The 21,166-nt window shown below is 36.5% G+C and overlaps 1 protein-coding gene across 32 annotated transcripts in view; it reads left to right on the top strand.

Annotated features, from left to right (window-relative positions):
* The window catches only part of TRDN (triadin), a 259,912-nt gene that overhangs the window by 191,623 nt on the left and 47,123 nt on the right, over positions 1–21,166 (top strand). For 30 of the 32 annotated variants that reach the window (XM_058172483.1, XM_058172492.1, XM_058172547.1 and 27 more), the window contains 28 exons: positions 874–906; positions 1,320–1,352; positions 2,233–2,265; positions 2,369–2,407; positions 2,592–2,630; positions 5,314–5,346; positions 5,462–5,500; positions 6,135–6,167; positions 6,267–6,305; positions 7,964–7,996; positions 8,100–8,138; positions 9,130–9,162; positions 9,270–9,308; positions 10,377–10,409; positions 10,518–10,556; positions 10,892–10,924; positions 11,038–11,076; positions 11,316–11,348; positions 11,453–11,491; positions 12,614–12,646; positions 12,760–12,798; positions 13,664–13,696; positions 13,778–13,816; positions 13,905–13,937; positions 14,064–14,102; positions 15,409–15,441; positions 17,867–17,893; positions 20,206–20,253. In XM_058172483.1, the coding sequence (XP_058028466.1) occupies positions 874–906; positions 1,320–1,352; positions 2,233–2,265; positions 2,369–2,407; positions 2,592–2,630; positions 5,314–5,346; positions 5,462–5,500; positions 6,135–6,167; positions 6,267–6,305; positions 7,964–7,996; positions 8,100–8,138; positions 9,130–9,162; positions 9,270–9,308; positions 10,377–10,409; positions 10,518–10,556; positions 10,892–10,924; positions 11,038–11,076; positions 11,316–11,348; positions 11,453–11,491; positions 12,614–12,646; positions 12,760–12,798; positions 13,664–13,696; positions 13,778–13,816; positions 13,905–13,937; positions 14,064–14,102; positions 15,409–15,441; positions 17,867–17,893; positions 20,206–20,253 (1,005 nt within the window). The remainder of the gene's footprint in view (positions 1–873; positions 907–1,319; positions 1,353–2,232; positions 2,266–2,368; positions 2,408–2,591; positions 2,631–5,313; positions 5,347–5,461; positions 5,501–6,134; positions 6,168–6,266; positions 6,306–7,963; positions 7,997–8,099; positions 8,139–9,129; positions 9,163–9,269; positions 9,309–10,376; positions 10,410–10,517; positions 10,557–10,891; positions 10,925–11,037; positions 11,077–11,315; positions 11,349–11,452; positions 11,492–12,613; positions 12,647–12,759; positions 12,799–13,663; positions 13,697–13,777; positions 13,817–13,904; positions 13,938–14,063; positions 14,103–15,408; positions 15,442–17,866; positions 17,894–20,205; positions 20,254–21,166) is intronic. The other 2 variants (XM_058172528.1, XM_058172756.1) reach the window with 2 other exon arrangements.

Raw genomic sequence — 21,166 nt, forward strand, 5'->3', positions numbered from 1 at the left:
GTGTTGCCAACATTCTAAACCTAAATCTATAGCTTTAAACCTATAGAAGGATCATATCAATTGGTTATAGATTCCCTCCATAGTTTAATTTTGACAATCACAGATATTGGAACTTTCACAGTTAAAGTTTATCCTTTGTTTTTATCCTCTACCCGATACTTTATGCCAAAACTGAGTATTCTCTAAGTACAGTACTCCCATCAGTAATCATTAGTCCTTAAATAGAACCTTGCAAAACTGAAAGTATTTGTTTCGTCCTTTTTTTAATCCTTTAGAGCAGAGGTCTCCAACCTTGGCAACTTTATGACTTGTGGACTTCAACTCCCAGAATTCTGGGAGTTGAAGTCCACAAATCGTAAAATTGCCAAGGTTGGAGACCCCTGCTTTAGAGGGACGGTCCCTTCTGAAATGCTACCAAGACTTTTCCCCCACTGGCAGACTAAGCTGCCTTTTATCTGACCACTGACAAGATTGCTTCTGTCTCCCAAGGTCACTTCCACATACCATCATAGTACAGTAATCTCCTCACAGCTTTACAGACATTGCTTATTTTCAGGACCATTTCTTACATAACTGTCTATATCCCTTGTCCTGGTCCATATAGTAATCCTCCTCTGCCTGCCTGATTCCGTTCCCCATTAGAAGCCCTCAACAAGGGTGACTCCTTTCCCACATCATGTTCCTCCTCCCTATGATGACCCTTCCTTTAACTCTGAACTTGGCAGAGAACATTGCTGCAACTCCCTGACCGCAGCAGCAGGAGAAGGAACAAACTTCTCCTTACACTGTCTTTGTGTCAGGAGAAGAATCTTTCTCTTTAATATAAACACCCAAATGTTGACATCATGTTCTGGTTTTCCCCTTACTTTCTAGAACCCTACAAGAAAGAAAAGCCAAGAGAAATGGGTAAGGGCTCTCTTATTTTGTCTTCTGCACTTCTTTGGAACATATGGGCTTTAAAGGGATATTGATCATTTGGATTCAATCTATGTCATAGCCCAAATGTTTGAATCTTTGACACTTTTAGCCAAAGTGCCAAAGAAAGATGTAAACAAAGCTGGTAAGTGCCATATAAAAATAAATCTAAAAAAGTGCACTTTTCTGTTTGAAGAATTGTATAAATTAACACAACTCTATGATGATGAGTGTTCTGTGAAACCAATGAATTAAAAGGATCAATTTGGATGTTACCATTTCTGGGTTTTCTATTCAGAAAAACCTGCTCAATTTGGCTTCATTTTGAATATCAAATTAAAAGTTTCACTGACTTCACTGGACATTCCAATGCAGAACTGTTTTTGTCTTCCTTTTATTTCTAGACCCACGTAAGAAAGAAAAAACAGTAGAAATAGGTAAATATTCTCATTTTTTCCCCGTTTGCCTCCATGCAGCACTGACATGGTGTATTGTTCAAAATTTATAGTAACCTAAAACAATAATTTTAGCCATGCTTTCAGAGAAAGATAAGCTTATCAAAGAATCTGTTAAGATCTGGATAAAAATAAATCTAGGAAAGTACACTTTCTGTAAGAGTTTTGTGTTTTTATGAGCTAGAATTTGACCTGAGTTACTGCTAGTTGCTCAGGTTTAATATCTATAAAAGAAAAGAGAGTTGCTTATAGACAATACATTATAGGAGTAGGCAAAGATAGCTGCATCCTACCTGGGGAAAAGTAAAAGAAAATGCATTCCATGCATATATTTCTAGAGCAAATGCAGATGGAAATGAACTCAGATTAGCAAGCCTATAAAACAAACAGCAGGCAGAATGAGATAGATAAAAGAGGGAAGCAAAACAAATCCTGAATTATCTATGTGTATCCAGCTTCCCTCTTGTGGTCAGTGAGTGAAGAGATGCTGAATAATCATGGCCATGGATTCATATCTCCCTTTCCACTAAGCACTTTTTTACTTTTTATATTAGCACTTAATATAAATTAACATGCGACAGTGGAAATAGATGTGTTATAAGAAAATTGTAGAGAGTAAGGAAAATGACCTTGATAGTGGTAGGCAAACTCCATTGAAAAGATAACAAGGGATGAAACATTTTTTAAGTCCAGAGGTTCAAGTCTATATTCAGCCACAGAGCCTGAGTAAATGACTTTGGGCCAGTCTGTTTGTCTCAGCCCGACCAACCACACAAAGTTGTTGTGGGAAGAAATGGGAAGAAAGAATACTATTTATTGTAATTTAATGCAGAAATCATGTTCGGGTCTTCTTAATTTCTAGAAACACATAAGAAAGAAAAGCAAATAGACATAGGTAAGACTATTCATGCTATCTAACCTTGCCCTCAGTGAAGCATATTGAAATGCTATAATGTTTAAAGTTATCATATCCCAATATTTACCCTTTTTTATTTCAGCAAAGCTACCAAAAAAGGATGTGCATGTGAAAGAAACTGGTAAGCACAAGGGGGAAAAATCAATCTAGAAAATTAGAGAGGAGGGAGGGAGGAAGCAAGGAATTTTTAACATTTAGTATAATTAGTAAATTTGAGTTTATTTTCTGTTATCTTCTTGGCTTCCCTGAAATATATTGATAGAGCAGCCCAGAATGTATGTAAACCCAATATCTTTGTTTTTCAGCGCCCCAGCCCAAAAAGGATATCCATATTCAAGAATCTGGTAAGACCTGGATAAAAAAGAAAATCAATAGTATAAATCAATAGAAGATTATGGATATGTTCTTCCTCTTCAACATTTTCTTTGGCTCAGTTTTTGTTAACTCCGATAACACATATCCAACATTCCACAAACGTACCAGCAATGATTATGATGATTTAACTCATATAGATTTCACAGAAGACAATGTTGGAAAAGCTCTTCATAACTTAAAACCATCGCTATCTATTGGACCCGATGGACTATGTGCATACTTCTTAAAAAAACTTTCCATTAATATAGCAGAACCCATAAGTATTATCTTTGATAAAGCTTTCACTACCAGTTCTCTTCCCAAACTTTGGTCACTAGCCACAGTCATCTCTATCTTCAAAAAAGGAGACCCCAGCTTAGTCGAAAATTACAGACTGATCTCTCTTTGCTGCGTCACCTGCAAAGTCATGGAATCAATCATCAACCAATCCATTACCTCACACTTAGAAACTAACAACCTACTCTCCAATAAACAATTTGGTTTCAGGAAAAAATTATGTAACTTACAACTTCTCCACTGTAAAAACATATGGATTACAAATCTTGATCAAGGCAAATCAATAGATGCAATCTACATAGACTTCTGCAAAGCTTTTGACTCAGTAGTACACGATAAACTTCTCCTAAAACTAATATCCTATGGCATCTCAGGACCCCTTCACAAATGGATATCTGCTTTTCTGTCTAACAGACAACAAGTGGTCAAAATTGGCAATCCTTTATCAAATCTGTTCCTGTCAAGAGTGGCGTTCCTCAAGGCAGCATCCTTGGACCAACATTCTTTATACTATACATTAATGATCTTTGTGACCATATCTCAAGTAATTGTGTTCTCTTTGCTGATGATGTCAAACTATTTAACACCACAGACAATACTTCTATCATTCAAAATGACCTTGATCATCTAACCGCTTGGTCTAAAAATTGGCAGCTCCAAATTTCAACCAGCAAATGCTCAGTCTTACATATAGGAAAAAAGAACCCAAACACTAAGTACATACTAGATGGACATTACCTTACAGATGACCCCCATCCCGTTAAAGACCTTGGAGTTTTCATGTCAAATGATCTAAGTGCCAAAGCCCACTGCAACTACATAGCAAAAAAAGCTCTAAGAATTGTAAACCTAATTTTGCGTAGCTTCTTTTCCAAAAACACCACACTACTAACCAGAGCATATAAAACATTTGCTAGACCAATTCTAGAATACAGCTCGCCTGTTTGGAACCCTCACCACATCTCTGACATCAATACAATTGAACGTGTCCAGAAATATTTTACAAGAAGAGTTCTCCATTCCTCTGAAAACAATAAAATACCCTATCGCACCAGACTTGAAATCCTAGGCTTAGAAAACTTGGAACTCCGTCACCTTCGACAAGACCTAAGTTTAACTCACAGAATCATCTACTGTAATGTCCTTCCCGTTAAAGACTACTTCAGCTTTAATTGCAATAATACTAGAGCAACTAATAGATTTAAACTTAATGTCAACCGCTTTAATCTAGATTGCAGAAAATATGACTTCTGTAACAGAATCATCAGTGCTTGGAATACTTTACCTGACTCTGTGGTCTCTTCTCATAATCCTAAAAGCTTTAACCAAAAACTTTCTACTATTGACCTCACCCCATTCCTAAGAGGACCATAAGGGGCATGCATAAGCGCACAAACGTGCCTACCGTTCCTGTCCTATTGTTTTTCTTTTCTCCTTCCTATATATATATATATATATGCTTATACCTCCTTATATTTACTCATATATGTGTTTATATACTATATAATCTTTTTGTATGATACCTACATATATTGTTGTGACAAAATAAATAAATAAAAATAAATAAATGTGTAAGATTTGACAAGTGAGATAATTTAATCAAGAATGTAATGCTATAACTTTTATGAAGGATTTGCTATTAGAATATCAGTTACAGTATAAAGAAGAAAAGGGAAACACATAGAAAAAACAAGATGTACAAAAATTATCACCATAGAAAAAATGAGATATACTAAAATTATCACCATGTCAGTTAATACTTAGTTGGGTAACTTTTAGCATGAATTACGGCCTTACAACATTTTCCCATGGAGTGAACCAAGTCTTTTAGTTCTGCAGCTATTATAATGTGAAACCAAGATTGAATGACTGCTTCTATTAACTGGGTTTTATTGCTGGGTTGCTTCTGACTAACAAGTTTCTTTTATCGGCTCCATAGATTTTCAATTGGGTTAAGGTCTGGGCTATTCCCAGGCCATTCCAGCAGTGGAATATGATTATCTTGAAACTCCAAAAAAAAAAAATGGTGTTATTAGCCATCAAACCTCAAAAATACACTTTTCCCAAAATGTTTCCACAATTTTGGCCACTACTGTATATGGAATTTCTGCATTTCAATCCTATTAATGGAAAAAAGTAGCTTAGTCACTGTAAATTGGAGATGGAGGGAGGGAGGGAAAGAAGGAAGGAAGGAAGGAAGGAAGGATGGAAGGATCGTTCAATCCCAGTTTTATTTTAATTGGTGAATCATGGAATTGTTGTATGTGTGTGATCTTGCTCTATCATTTCACCCTTTGTAATATATGGAATAAACACACTCTTTGCTCTATAGACTCTGATGGAGAATCTTATTTTGTTCTTCTTCCTACTTCTTAGAATCACATAAAAAAGAAAAGCCAATAGAAATAGGTTAGTATGTTAATATTTTCTTTCTTTTACAACCACAAAACACGATATTGGACATAGATATGGGCTATACATGTTCAAAATGTGGAATAACTGAAATGTTTATATCTTTTTTTAGCCAAAATGCCAAAGAAACATGTGCATGTAAAAGAATCTGGTAAGACTGGGGTAAAAACATATTTCAAAAATCACTATGTTCCCTTTGAATGCTTAGTATAAATTAACAGAAGACTATGAAAATGGATGTTACACATCCTAAGTGACTACATAGTAAAATAAAGCCCAAAATATGAATAATATACTATATTCTTCACACTCTGGGTTACCTAGGCCTCATCCACACAGTCCTGTTCCTTTGGCTCCAAGACAGTCTGCTTGCCATTTTTTAAGGAGATGTCCTCAAAATGGACCTTGGTATTGGCCCCAGATTGTGGGTGACCTAGAAGAAATATTTCCTTGTTTGCTGGCAGATAAGCACTACCATGAAAACATGAATGTGTTACATTTTAGTTCTATTACTGGAAGAAGGGATGGCAATTGCTCAGTCTTATACTCAATTTAGAAGATATTAGAAGCCTTAACAAGAAAAACACAGAAACAAACAAAAATAATAGATAATAAAGTGCATTCTGCCAACTGAATCCAGAATGTATTTAATCCCAGATTAGTTTTGCTTGTAGAATTGAAGTGTTCTCAGTCTGTGAAGTTAAGTCTTTGTTAAGTATTCAATTATAGACTGTTTATTTTGAAATTTTGAATGCAAAAATCATGGTCTCCCTTTTACTTTCTAGAAGCAGACAAGAAAGAAAAACCAACAGAAATAGGTAAACATGGTCTTATTTTCCCACCTATGCTAACCTTAAAGATGTGTTAAAGGTACTGATTATCCAGATTCAACATTTATCATAATCTTTTCATTTTAGCTAAGCTGCCAAAGAAGGCTGTACATGCAAACAAAACTGGTAAGACCTGAGGAAAAAAATATAAAGTATTCCATTTGATGCCCTCAAAAATTAATAAAAACTACAGAAATTAGTGTTCCCTAAATAAAGTGAAATAAAACATCAAGCATAGAGAGGAGACTATGTTCTGTCCAATGAATTTATCTGGCCAGAAGTTCCTTTTCTACCTGTTTTAAATGTGGACTTAAAAGATTTGCTGACTTAAAATGATGTCTCTCTATGATTTTAATCTATTTAATGTATGGAATTATAAGAACACATCCTGCTTCTCCAGAGCCATCTGGAAAAATCCAGGAACTATGTCAGGATGCTTTTCATAGACTATAGCTTGGCCTTCAACACCGTTCTGCCAAGCATCCTTATCGAAAAGCTGACTGACTTGGATTTTCCCTCTTCCATCTGTGATTGGATCAACGACTTTCTGAGGGACCAACAGTGAGGGTTGGATCTGTCATATCCCCCCCCCCCCGAAGCTTAGCACTGGCTCACCACAGGGCTGTGAGCTCAGTCCCTACCTGTATTCACTGTACACACATGATTGTGTACCGTCAGACCCATCTACTGTGATCATTAAGTTCTCAGATGACACCACATACTGGGTCTTATTACAGGTGGAGACGAAACAGCATACAGGGGTGAAGTTCAAAAACTTTCCACATGGTGCTTAAAAAACAGCCTGCACCTGAACATCAGAAAGACTAAGGAGATGGTGTTGGACTTCTGGAGGAAAAGAGAGGAATCTGCCCCACTTTACATTGAGGGGGCTATGTAGAGAGAGTTTCTTCCTTTAAATTCCTGGGAGTCCATCTCAGCGAAGACCTTACCTGGAAAAACAACACAATCCAGGTGGTGAGGATGGCCCAACAGAGACTCTATTTCCTTAGGATCTTATGTAAAACCAGGGTGGAACAACAATTTTTTGCGGGACACAATAGAAAGCATCCTCACTTATTGCATTAGAACAGAACAGAACAGAACAGAACAGAACAGAACAGAATAGAATAGAATAGAATTTTTTATTGGCCAAGTGTGATTGGACACACAAGGAATTTGTCTTGGTGCATATGCTCTCAGTGTACATAAAAGAAAAGATATGTACATTACGGTATGGCATGCTGGTCTGACAGCTGTGGATAGAAAAACATTACAGAGGGAGGTGAGTACAGCACAAAACATCGTGAGCTATCCCCTGAAACAACTAGACGAGATCGCTAGGGCTCATTGCCTTAGAAGAATGAGAAAAATTCTCAGGGATGACTCTCACCCTGATCATCACTTCTTTACCCTCCTACCATTGGGAAGGAGATAAAGAAGTATTGCCCGCTGTACAAACAGGCTGAAGAACAGTTTTTATCCGTGGGCTGTCAGAGTCCTGAATGAGAAATAACTTCATAACTATGTAGTATGATGGACTGCAGGGCCAGTGCAATGTGTAACGTGTTCACACTGGTTCAATAGGACTGGGTGTTTTGTTAATATGATTTATTGGGTTAGGGATTTTCTGTCTTCATTGTGAGTTGTATTGTGTTGGAGGGGTGCACTGAGGGAGCTCAACCAATTTCATTCTACGTATGTTGTGCACATAAAGATTTGAATTGAATTTTATTTTGCACCCTGAAATGCAGAAATTACATTCTGATCTTCCTCCTATTTCCTAGAAACACATAAGAAAGAAAAGCCAACAGAAACTGGTAAGTATGTTGTCACTGTATCTCCTTTAGTTCCCTGAGGCAAATAGTTTAAACAAGTTGTTAATATTTATAATAACTTAGTACTTATATCCCTTTATTATAGCCAAGCTGCCAAAGAGTGATGTGCACTTAAAAGAAACTGGTAAGGGCTGAATAAAACAATTCTAGCATGTTCCACTTACAGCCTTCAATTCCTTCTATAAATTAACCCAAGACTATCAACATGAGTTTGCCTCAAAAATGTGCCTGACTGAAGAAATCAAATAATAAGTCCGGATAATAGAGTACCTTCTATTATCCTAGAGCCCACCCTTGGCTTTCTAGCACTCATCCCTTAACCTGCTCCAAGATTATTTGCTTACCATTGCTTGAAGATATGTCCTCCCAGGAGATGCTTCAGCTTAGGGTTTGTTTGCTGCTGCAATTCTTCAGGTGATCCACCTAAACAGTGTTTTTTCCATGAGAAAACAGAAGCAGACCTCCTGTATGACTGAGTTTCACAAAGAAGTAGTCTTTAGAGTTGATAAACTATTGGATTCCAGTTATCCCACAAGAGGACTAAACCATCCCATCTGACCATGAATCCTTGTAAATCCAATGTCATGTTAACATTGTCATATTAAACACAATGTCTTGGTTAAAAACTAGTATCTCCTTTTTGGAAGTAGTCCTTGCTTCTGTATGGCTGGTAGGCCTTGTTTGGAATATTGAACTCATTAATAATCAACACTGGGTTTTCCCTAAGTTTATTATTCCTATCTATAACCTCCATAGCAGCTTTAGTAAGACACTGCATGACACCTCCCTCCTATTGATCTGAGCTCTTCCATCACCCACCTTTTACATCTTCTTTGCCTGTATCTTTCTCATATCTCAGCCAAGTATAGACCCTTCCTTATACTTAGTTCTCTTTCCTTAAATGTCATTTTTCTTAAATCTCTGCTCATGGGAGAACTTTACTCTCACACCTGAGAGTAGAACAGGACGAGGAGTTAATTACTGCACTTATGCAAAATAGGGAAACTTCTCTTTTTACATCTGTGCCCCAGATGTTTGTAATATATGAAATAATCCCACACTATGCAATGAACACTAAAATATGGAAATAATGTTCTTGTCTTCCTCTGTCTTAGAATCACTCAAGAAAGGAAAGATGGCAGAAACGGGTAAGTATGCACCTGTGTTTAATCTTTGTATCCATGAAACACATGAATATGGATAACCTAGGGTCCAGATTTTATCATAATTAAAATGCACAATCTTTTTATTTTAGCCAAGCTGCCAAAGAAGGATATTCATGTAAAAGAATCTGGTAAGACCTGGGTAAAAACATATGCATGAAATTACATGTTTCACTTTGAACATTTACTGTGAATTAAGTCAGTTCTAGAGGAGATCAACCCTGACTGCTCTTTAGAAGGCCAGATCCTGAAGATGAAACTGAAATACTTTGGCCACCTAATGAGAAAGAAGGACTCACTGGACAAGAGCCTAATGCTGGGAAAGATTGAGGGCAAAAGAAGAAGGGGACGACAGAGAATGAGGTGGCTGGATGGAGTCAGTGAAGCAGTAGGCATGAGTTTAAATGGACTCCGGAGGATGGTAGAGGACAGGAAGACCTGGAGGAATGTTGTCCATGGGGTCGCGATGGGTCGGACATGACTTTGCAGCTAACAACAACAACAAAGACACATCTATGGAAATGAGTTTTCCATACTTATTAAGTTACTAAGAAAAGTGTCTAAGTAGTGGAATAATATCAAAGATGATTAATATACTGCATTCTGCGCACTATGGATTATCTAATTAGAAAAATTTGTTCAATCTCCATTTTAATTGTGAATTGAGGCATCTCATTGTCTATAAGTGATCTTACTCTATCATTTTATTCTTTATAAAACATGGTCTTACTTTACTATAAAACACTCTAGTACAGAAATAATGTTCTGGTCTCTGGTTTTCTAGAAACAGTTAACTATGTTTTTATTCTTTCCCCTTTGCTTCTATGAAACATGTGGATGTAATATGCTGTTCAAACTATATAATAAACCAATATTTAAAAGCATTTATTTTAGCCAAGCTGTCAAAGAAGGATCTGCATGTTAAAAATCCAGTAAGATCAAATGTAGAAATTACTTTGAACATTTATTATAGCACAACACAAGATTATGGGAATGAATGTACAATAAAAAAAATAAATAACTAAGAAGAGAAATAAAATAACTCCTTTCCATCCTCCTGTTCCTCTTCTCTCTGTTGCCATTCCCTTTAATTGGCAGAGGAGAAGGAACAAACCACTGTCTTTGTGCCAGGGGTAGCATCTTTCCCTCCCAATTCCCAAATGTTGACATCATTGTCTGGTTTTCCTCTTACTTTCTAGAACCCCACAAGAAAGAAAAGCCAAGAGAAATGGGTAAGCATTCTTTTATTGTGTCCTCTCTGAAACACATGGGCATTAAATAGATATTGATTATCTGTGGTCAATCTATGTCATAGTCAAAATATTTGTTTGTTTTTTTAGCCAAAGTGTCAAAGAAAGATGTACCTGTAAATAAAACCGGTAAGTGCTATGTAAGGCTAGGTCTAGAAAATCCCATTTTCCACTCTGGACAATTACTATGTAAACACATGCTGTGGAAATGAATGTGCCATAAAACTAGTGAATTATACTGAATTAAAGTTGCAAAATTGGATGATAGACTACATTCTGCCTCCCTTGGGTGTTCTAGTCAAAAGACCCCACTCAGTCTATGCTTCAAATTAACTGTCAAATTAAAAGACTCTCTTAACTTCAAGGTATCTCAGTCTATGATATAATTCTATGAAGAGTGTCACCCACTGCTTGTTATAAACAACCAAAGGTAGAAGTAATTTTCTGGTCGTCTTATTTTCTAGACGCAAATAAGAAAGGGAAACCAACAGAAACAGGTAAGCATGCTCCTGTTTTCCCACTTATGCTTACTTGAAAGATTTGTTCCAAAAACTCATTATCCATATTCAACATTTATAATAATCAATATATTTATACTTTTTCATTTTAGCCAAACTGCCAAAGAAGGCTGCGCATGCAAACCAAACAGGTAAGACCTCAGAGGGAAAATCCTGTGAAATTCAACTTCCTGTTTTGAAAATTAACAAAATATTATCTGGCCAGAAAGGTCTTGTCAACTCTGATTTCTTTTAATTATGGAATTAAGTTAGATCATTGACTTAAAATAATTTCACTCTATGATTTTAACATGTTTAATGTATGGAGTTAATATTTATTTTGTACTCTGAAATGCAGAAATCATATTCTGATCTTTCTTTTATTTTCTAGTAACACATAAGAAAGAAAAGCCAATAGATATAGGTGTGTATGTTGTTATTGTACCTCCTTTATTTTCTTGAAGCAAATGATATGGTAGAGTTGTTCAACATTTATAATAACTCAGTACGTATATACTTTTATTTTAGCCAAACTGCTAAAGAAGGATATCCATGTAAAAGAATCGGGTAAGATTTGGGTAAAAAACAATTTAGCGATTTACAGTTCCCACCAGTTAACTCAAGATTTATTGAGATGTTTTTGCTGAAACAAAATGTGTAAAAGTGTCTGACTGAAGAAATCAAATGATTAGGATGGATCTGAAGTGCTTTCTGCCCACTCTTGGTTTCTTAATAGTCATTTCTTGCCCTACTCCAACATAATTTGCTTCCTGTTGCTTGAAGATATATGTTCACATGAGGTGTTCCATGTTAGGGTTTGCTTGCTGCTGAGGCAGGCTGGAATCATCTTCCAGATGATCTCAGGAGGTCATACAGCGGACCTCCTGTATGACTGAATTGGTAAATTGTTGGATTTCAATTATCCCACAATAGGACCAAACCATTCCATCTGGCCATGAATCCTTGTGAATCCAATATCATTATATCTGTGGCTTCTAGAAAACTAGATCTTTCCTATTTGGAGGTTGTCCTTGCTTCTGTCTCGCTGGTAGGTTTTGTTTGGAATAATGATCTCATAAATCACCAACACTGGTAAATAATCCCTAAATTTATTATTTCTATCTATTACTTCCATGGCAACCTTAGCAAGACATGCATGACCCCCCCCCTCCACTATTGATCTGAACCTTTCTTCCATCACCCACCTTTTTTTTTTTTTAATTTATATCCCGCCCTTCTCCGAAGACTCAGGGCAGCTTACATTGTCTAAGCTTCTTTTACTTCTTTTACTTCTTCTTTGACTGTATCTTTCCCACATCTTAGCCAAGTTTGGACCCTTCCTTCTACTTCTTCCCCCAGATGCCATTTCTCTTAAATCTCTCTTTGTGAAAGAACTTTACTGTCACATCTGACAGTAGCAGAAGTAGAAGGAAGAGGCCACCACTGTGTTTGCACCAGAGGGGAAATATCTGAATGAATAGATAATAAAGTACAGTCTGCCAAAGCTGAGTTACCTAGTCAAAGCAGTCCCTTCAATCCCAATTTAGTTTCAGTTGGGGAATTACAACCTTTCCCCTCTAAGTACCTCACTCCATCATTTGCTTCTCTGTTATGTATTAAACTAAACACTGTTTATTTTAAATACCCAAATGTAGAATTCATATTTTTGTCCTTCCTCTTACTTTTTAGAAGCAGACAAGAAAGAAAAGCCAACTGAAATAGGTAAGCACACTCTTATTTTCCTGAAATAACCTTACCTGAAAGATGCGTTATACATACTGATAATCCATGTTCAGCATTTACAATAATTGATCTATTTAATCTTTTTATTGTAGCCAAGCTGTCCAAAAAGCCTGTGCAAGCAAGCAAAACTGGTAAGACTTGAGAAAGAATAAATTTGGAAAATTCCACTTTCCATCTTGAAAATTAAGAAAAGACTACAGGAATGTTTCATAAGAGCGGGTTAAATTTAATTGGGCGCTTCAAGGCTCTTGTTTTGATCCCAATTGTTCAACAATTGGAAGTCCAATTAGGCATCGAATACAGCCTGTATCTATTATTGCTCGTAGTTCTCCTCGTTCCCCCATCTCTGGCACCACCAGTCTCACTTTAATTGAAAAGGGTGGTCCCACCATCGGGTGGTCTTCTCTGCTAGCCTTGTCGAGAAGGGCTTCTTCGACCAGAGGTTCCTCGCTCTCTTCAGTGTGGAGGGGAACCTCTATGGCTTGTCTGGAAATCGATTGGTGTCTGGGGCCTTGCTTGGAGCCCTTTTTACTCTGGCAGCTGTGGCTGGACGGTGTTGTGGAACTGGAACAGGGGCCAGGCAGTCAGAAGCTCGACTGCAGAGTCAGGGGATGGTTTTGGGAGATTTTTATTATTTATTTATTATTTCAATTTCTATACCACCCTTCTCCTGAAGGACTCAGGGTGGTTTACAGCCAGCTAAGAACAACAAATATAAACATTAAAAACAAATTTAAAAGATTAATTTAAATAGGCTGAAAATTCTAAAAACTACTAGAAACCCCCATTAAAAAACAATTAAACTATTTTCCCAGATGTGCCTGTTTACCTATCCTAGTAAATAGAACTTTGAAAGATGCTTGATTCGGAGTTTTTACTTGGAGTGGAGGGGGTGTTTCTGGAACGCTGACACAGTGGCTAATTGATGAAAATAAGTCATCAAATGTAGAAAGGATCAATCAATGAAAAATCATTTTCTTGACTTTTGTTTTTTAGAAACACACAAGAAGGAAAAGCCAGTAGAAATTGGTAATTATGCTGTTCGTGTCCTATTTTTAGTTCCCTGTTTACAATTTATAATAACCCCACATTTGTATTATTTAATTTTAGCCAAGCTACCAAAGAAGGATATTCTTGTAAAAGAAACTGGTAAGATCTTAGCAAAATAAATAAGTAAAAATGCCCATAATAAGTTATGTAGGATCATCATCTTCAGGTCTTTCTCTTTACTTTCTAGAAGCAGATAAGAAAGAAAAGTCAATACAAATAGGTAAGGACTCTTTTATTTTCTAACCTTTGCTTCCTGAAACAAATAGTTATGATAGGAATATTGATTATCTATGTATAAAATGTATTATAACCAAAATACTTTTTATTTTTTATTTTATTTTTTTAGCCAAGCTGCCTAAGAAGGATGTGCATATAAAGGAATCTGGTAGGATCTGGGCAAAAACACACCTATGTATGAATTTGCATTTTCCACTTTTAAGCACTTAATTTTAAGTGAAATAAAATTAAGGGCATGGTTCATATACATTTTGACCACTATGGACTCAACCACATAACCCAATTGCTGTAGATTCAAGATAGTCTGTTACTGTTTGTAGAGGACATATTGTCACTTAATCTAATATTGTCACTCCATCTCAGGGCTAGCTTGCGACTGAGAAATGGTGAATGTGCTCCAGGCAATCCAGACCCTTGATGTTTTCTATCAGAAAACAGAAGTAATAATAATAATAATAATAATAATAATAATAATAATAATAATAATAATAATAATAATAATAATAATAATAATAATAATAGAGTTGGAACGGACCTTGGAGGTCTTATAGTCCAACCCCTTGCCCAGGCAGGAAACCCTACACCACTTCAGACAAATGGTTATCCAACATCTTCTTAAAAATTTCCAGTGTTGGAGCATTCACAACTTCTGCAGGCAAGTTGTTCCACTGATTAATTGTTCTAACTGTCAGGAAATTTCTCCTTAGTTCTAAGTTGCTTCTCTCCTTGATTAGTTTCCACCCGTTGCTTCTTCTCCTACTCTCAGGTGCTTTGGAGAATAGTTTTGACTCCCTCTTCTTTGTGGCAACCCCTGAGTTATTGGAACACGGTTATCATGTCTCCCCTAGTCCTTTCATTAAACTAGACATACCAGTTTTTGCTGGTATGTTTCTTCATATGTTTTAGCCTCCAGTCCCCTTAGATTGCCTACATAAACATTCTGGGTTGCCTAGACATGGATTCTCTAATGTTGGCAAGCTACTGGGTTTCATTATTCCACCAATGGACTGAACCATCCCATCCATCATGAATTGTGACTATCAAGGAAATGAAATCCCTCCAATTTGCAGCTTGCCTTTCCTTTTGGGGTGGTGAGAGTGGGGTCATTTTAAGGGCATTTGGAAGACCACAACTGTTCCTTCCCAATTGGTGCCATTCCCACCAATAAGCCCTGTAAAACTTAATAGATATTGCAAAGCTGATGGCACCTCTCATCATGCCATCTTAATCTTTCTTCCCTCTTCCACTTTATAATTCTCCTTCTCTACCAGCCTGGCTCTCTGAGTCACATGAAGCTTTCCAGCCAAGGGCAGATCCTTATCCGTCTTCCATGACCCCTTCTGTTATCTCTGCCTTTGCTACTGCATCTGACAGCAGTAGTAGGTAACCAGAGGGGAACAAGGGGAACTATAAGCATTCGAATGGAGAAATAACACTCTGGTTTTCTCTTCTAGAACTGCATAAGAAAGAAAAGACAATGGAAACAGGTGAAAAATCTTTTATTTTCTGAAACATATGGTTATGATAAAAGATATTGATTATCTAGGTTCAAAATTTACAATAACAAAAAATTTGTACTATTTTAGCCAAAGTGCCAAAGAAGGATGTGCGTGTAGAAATAAAATTGGCAAGTCCTTTGTAAAAATAAGCTCAGAAAATTGCACTTTTTACTTTTAACACCCAGTATGCATGAAGGCAAGCCTGTGGAAATCAGCATGCCATTTAAGTACATATAATATGGTGAACAATATGACTATAACAATATAACTATATATTGTATATCCATGTAAAAAACTTACTATAGGTTTTTTTTATGTATGTCTGGCAATCTGGTATTCTTCAGTCAGAATAGTTCTAGCAAATCAACTTTTATAAAACTTATTAATTATTCTTCATGCAAACTATGCAAATATAATATCTGATGCACTGAATATCTTGACTGTCTCCAATCTTAATAAGCCATTTTGAAATGAAATATTTACCTTTTGCTCAAGTGTGTGTGTGTGTGTGTGTGTGTGTGTGAGAGAGAGAGAGAGAGAGACATACACAGAGACAGAGACAGAGGAGACAAAGATACATACTTGACAGAAGGAGAACTTATTTTTTGATGCTATAAGATATGATTGTATATCAGTAAGTTGGAGGGAGAGAGAACTTTGCTCATGAATATTACTATAGACTTGATAACATTCCCAAATTCAAAAAGCACAGCTGTTATTGCATTGTCTTATTGAGGCAAACATTTCCCAATCTCGTATAAGCGATGGAAATGCATAACACAACATACTATTTTATTAGTAATTCTGTTCCTGTATATGAAATGTGTAAACAGCTCTGGGGATGTAATCCCTTTATAACTAAAATAAATATCAGGTGTTCTTCAAATATTTTTTCAAAGTGTTGCTATATTTTAAAATAGTGCTTTATTATCATACATAAAAATATGTGGATGATCTATATACTAAGCAAAGATTAAGTAATTGAATACTTTATCACGTAGTGGATCTTGGAGATCATCTTTGGGGAAAAGAACCATCCAATCTGCCTCATGGCTTTCCTATACAGAGGTTGTATGGTGCCACCTCATAAGTGGGCACCTTTCTGAGAGTAGTAGAGGCTGTTTTCTACTGTCCTGGAGTGAGCCAAATAGTGGCACTCCCCAAATGCTGCTCACTTGCGGGAGAGCACCACATGGCCTCTGTATTGGAAGGCTGCATGGCGGATTGATTGGTTCTTTTTCCCAAAGGTGATCTTCAGAAAAAAGTAAGTGAAGTGAGGCATGACAGTGGGGTAGAGGAGGCCCAAGGCCTGTGAAGACTCAGTTGTTTGGGAGGTAAGCCCAAAGGATCCAGAATGGCAGGATGGGGGAAAAATAGACAGGTGAGGTCTCTACAACATCCTATAGTTGGTACTAAAGGCAGCCAGATTTTTGTTCACGTGACCACAGGAGGGCTGAAGCAGCTATAAATTCAGATATAGGTTGTAAATCTTTTTGTTCAGTGCTATCATAATTTCAGATGGCCTCTGAACAAACAGTCATAAGTCAAGGACTGCTTGTAATCCCCCTTCCCCTTGGGGATGAATGGTGCTTTTGTTTTTGGCATATTCATCATTGGGGAAAAAGCCATTATTAATCAAGATGACAGGAAAACCTCTGCATTTTTGAAGCGCTGAATCTACCCTTCAACCCTAATCCAAAAAATAAAAAAAATAGCATGTAAGAAAAGTTTATGCTGCCACCTAACCCATCTAGGTGAGAAGAAGGCAATGCAGTGGTGAAATCCAGTTATTTTTTTTTACTACCAGTTCTGTGGGTGTGGTTTGGTGGGCATGGTGTGGCTTGTGGGCATGGCAGGGAAAGGATACTTCAAAATCTCCATTCCCACCCACCTAGGGATTCAGAACAAAAAGATGTTATCAATGCTTCTTTTTAGAATGCTCACTATGTATTTCCTTGTGCTCCAGAACTTCACTAAACAGTCTTCAAGTAATTAGATCATGTTTATTGGGAGAATCCACTTTTTGTTAAGATCTTTATGGAAAATCTTTAAAACACTTTTTCAACCTTCTTCAGGAAAGAAAAGAGTGTTGGGAAGTAACAGGAATACACTTTTGTTTTTGTTTTACACCATGGGGATCACTGATTCAAAAACATCTTTCTCCTCTTCTACCAGATTCATCCCAAGTTGCTTTTTTAAGAAGAGTTGAAAATATTGCTTCATTCTACATGGCTACATATTGGAATTCTCATGAGGATTTTATTATTTCTTAGGCTTTTAAAGCTTTTATGGTGCTTTTAGATTGGGTAGCTACCACTTGGGATATCAGTGGTAATGTATACTAATAAATGTGTGTTTTAAGAATTTTGAGGTTCTATATAGTTTTCAGAATATTTTCTTACTGTATTTGCAGCTGTTGGAGGAACTCACAAGCCAAAAGGTCAGGAATGTTATTTCCTTTTAAATTTTATATACTTATATCGAGAATGCTGTGCAGTCTGATCCCTAGCCAATGTTCAGAGAAGGGTTGTCGAGACCTTCATTAAGTTCAATAATTTTGATAGCTGGGTTTGTACTGTCTCGTGAGATCATACACTTCTCTTTTGCACCATAACAATCATTACTGCTTTTTTGTTAAAAGTGTTTCCAGTTTTGAACTATCACTTGTATTAAAACTAATATTTTGTAGTTGACTTCCTTCTTTAAATTATTTAGGATTGTATTAGAGTTCCAGATTTCTCAGGTCTATCTATTCCATTTTAACTCTATGTATGAGAAGCGTTCTGTTTTTATTTATTTAACGTTATTTATTTACTTACTCATTAAAAATAAATTTATATAGGTGCCCAGCTCACACATAGGTGACTCCTATTTTAAAATTAGTTTTATTTTTTTATGTAAATAATACATTAACATAATTTATGGTTCCTTTTTTGAAGAAAAACTATGACTTAGATCTATTATGACTTTGGAATTAAAAACATGCTTATTTATTTATTTACATCCTGCCTTTATTATTTTTATAAATAAATCAAGGCAAAGAACATATATAATATGCCTTCCTCTCTTATTTTCCCCCCAAAACAACCCTGTGAGGGGATTTGAGCTGAGAGTGACTGGTCACCCAGCTAGTTTTCATGATTAAGGTGGGACTAGAAGTCACAGTCACCTGGTTTCCAGCCTGTGGTGCCTTCAAGTCTGTGCTTCATTAGCTTACACAGTAGTACCTTGGTATCCGTCAATAATCCATTCCAGAAGATGAATGAGGAATACTAAAACTGATGAGTACTAAGAAAATCATGTGACCCGCTATTTTGGCCAGAAGAAATAGCGAGTCACAAGGCAGCCATCAACTACTGGCAAAAAGACGAGTCCTGGGACAAGATTTATGCTTCAAAATGTGTTGAATATCAAATCTGATGAGTTTTGAAGTAGTCAAGTGCCGAGATAGACTATATCAGTGGTGAAATCCAATTTTTTTTCTACCAGTTCTGTGGGTGTGGCTTGGTGGGTGTGGTGTGGCTTGGTGGGTGTGGCTTGGTGGGCATGGCAGGGAAAGGATACTGCAAAATCTTAATTCCCACCCCACTCCAGGGGAAGGATACTGCAAAATCCCCATTCCCTCCCGCCTCCTAGGCGAAGGATATTGCAAAATCTCCATTCCCACCCCACTCTGGGGCCAGCCAGAGTTGGTATTTGCCGGTTCTCTGAACTGCTCAAAATTTCTGTTACCGGTTCTCCAGAACCTGTCATAACCTACTGGATTTCACCCCTGGACTGTATCCTAAATCTGCCGAAGCTTTCCTCAGAAACTGCGTATTCTTCTCCTTTGCCATGCTGCAAGGGGAATTTAAAGAATTATTTGGTTATCTTTAAGATGAACTTCAGCTTACAAATAAGATGCATGGTGATTAACAATTGATAAGTAAAACAGTGGGTAGTTTAGGATTCAGGTAACAAGCCAAATGCAGGTAAGAATAGCAACAGATGCCTCCAGTTTATTTCTCACAGCCATTTCAAGGAAGATAACCTCTCAATCTATGCACCTTATGTCTATTGATGCACAATGCTCTTCTCCCACTAACTCCCACTAACTAACTAGGGAAGACGTCCAGGTAAATACATTCAGGTTGATCAACATACTGTAGGATTTTATATTATTTTAATTATAGGGCTACTTGTAATGCAGATTCTAAACTCTGGCAGACGACAGTCATGTGATCACATTTTGAGTGCTCTGCAACCAGCTCATATTTATGGCTATTTGTAACATCTGGCAGACACTTGGCTATTATTTATAATCTTTTTTTTTTTTGCTGGAAAGTGGCATTTACTTCAGGTTTCCAGCAAAAACACCAGTCACTGCAGATAATGAATTCACTTAAGGACCGCCACCAAAAAAAAAAGATTGCAAAATTGATCATGGTCACCTGATAACCCACTTAACCATCAGCATGATTTATGACCATAATTCTGGGCTCAACTCTGGTCATAAATTGAGGACTACCTGTATCATGTTCTTTATCTCTCTGCAATTCTGCAAGATTATAATCTAGATATAGATTTCTTAGAAGACATAAATGTAATGTTATTGGATAATTTTAATTTATCTGTTATGATCTAATTATTATGCAAAAATGTCACTTTAAATAAGCGGTAAAGATTTAATGCTTTTTCAAAAGCTCTTTGTTTGCATAAGCCATTCTCTTTGAGACTAGCAGTGTTACAATGTCCTTTATCTTTGTTTTGCAGCTTTACAAGAAAAGAAAGAAGAAAGACCTAGCAAGGCAGCAGAACAAGGTAAAAAAAGAAACTCAGTGAAGCTGATATTATCTAAAGCAAGTGTCAGAGCTGTTTTTTAAAAAAGCACATTTCATATTTCAAGAAATGGACAACCTTGAATTTGTCTCTTTTAACTATCTCGGTGAGTAGTCTTTTCAATCTGTCTGGGAAGCATCATTTTGACAGAACTCAGTTTGTATGTACTCAAGTGCAGAGATAAAATGTAACCGTTTATCTAAACATGTCATCTTTTGTGGCCTAAATTCTTTTAACCAACTTGATTTGTGGCAGAAAGGCTTTAAGGAGAGATGAACACTCTAAGGCATAGGCATTATTCTTTTATGTTTTAACAATATCTGACCATCTATGTGGATTTTTAAAGAAGTTGCATTGCTTACAGGTAGTCCTTGACTTCCAACCATTCATTTAATGGCCATTCAAATGTACAGTTTTCCCAGATGCCTTCCAACAAGCCAAGTCAATGGGGGAATGCCAGATTCGCTTAATAACCACGTGGTTTGCTTGACAAACATGGCGAAAAGGACCATAATATTGGGCCTGATTCACTTAATAATCACTTTGCTTAACAATGGAAATTCTGGTTCCAATCATGGTCATAAATTGAGGACTATCTGTACTGTGGGGCAAAGGCAGGTATAGAAAGTGGACTTCCGTATGTTTCCATTTAAATGGAAATCAGCATACAGGTTTAATATAGAAAAAGGTATAGAATAGAATAGAATAGAATAGAATAGAATAGAATAGAATAGAATAGAATAGAATAGAATAGAATAGAATTTTATTGGCCAAGTGTGATTGGACACACAAGGAATTTGTCTTGGTGCATATAGAATTGATAAAAAGAATTGTATAGAATTGATATAAAGGAAAACACTAGATAAAGTGAAGTTTTAAATAATTTAAATAAATT

The sequence above is a fragment of the Ahaetulla prasina genome, chromosome 1 (assembly GCF_028640845.1).
Source record: "Ahaetulla prasina isolate Xishuangbanna chromosome 1, ASM2864084v1, whole genome shotgun sequence".
In the NCBI taxonomy this organism is placed as follows: Eukaryota; Metazoa; Chordata; class Lepidosauria; order Squamata; family Colubridae; genus Ahaetulla; species Ahaetulla prasina.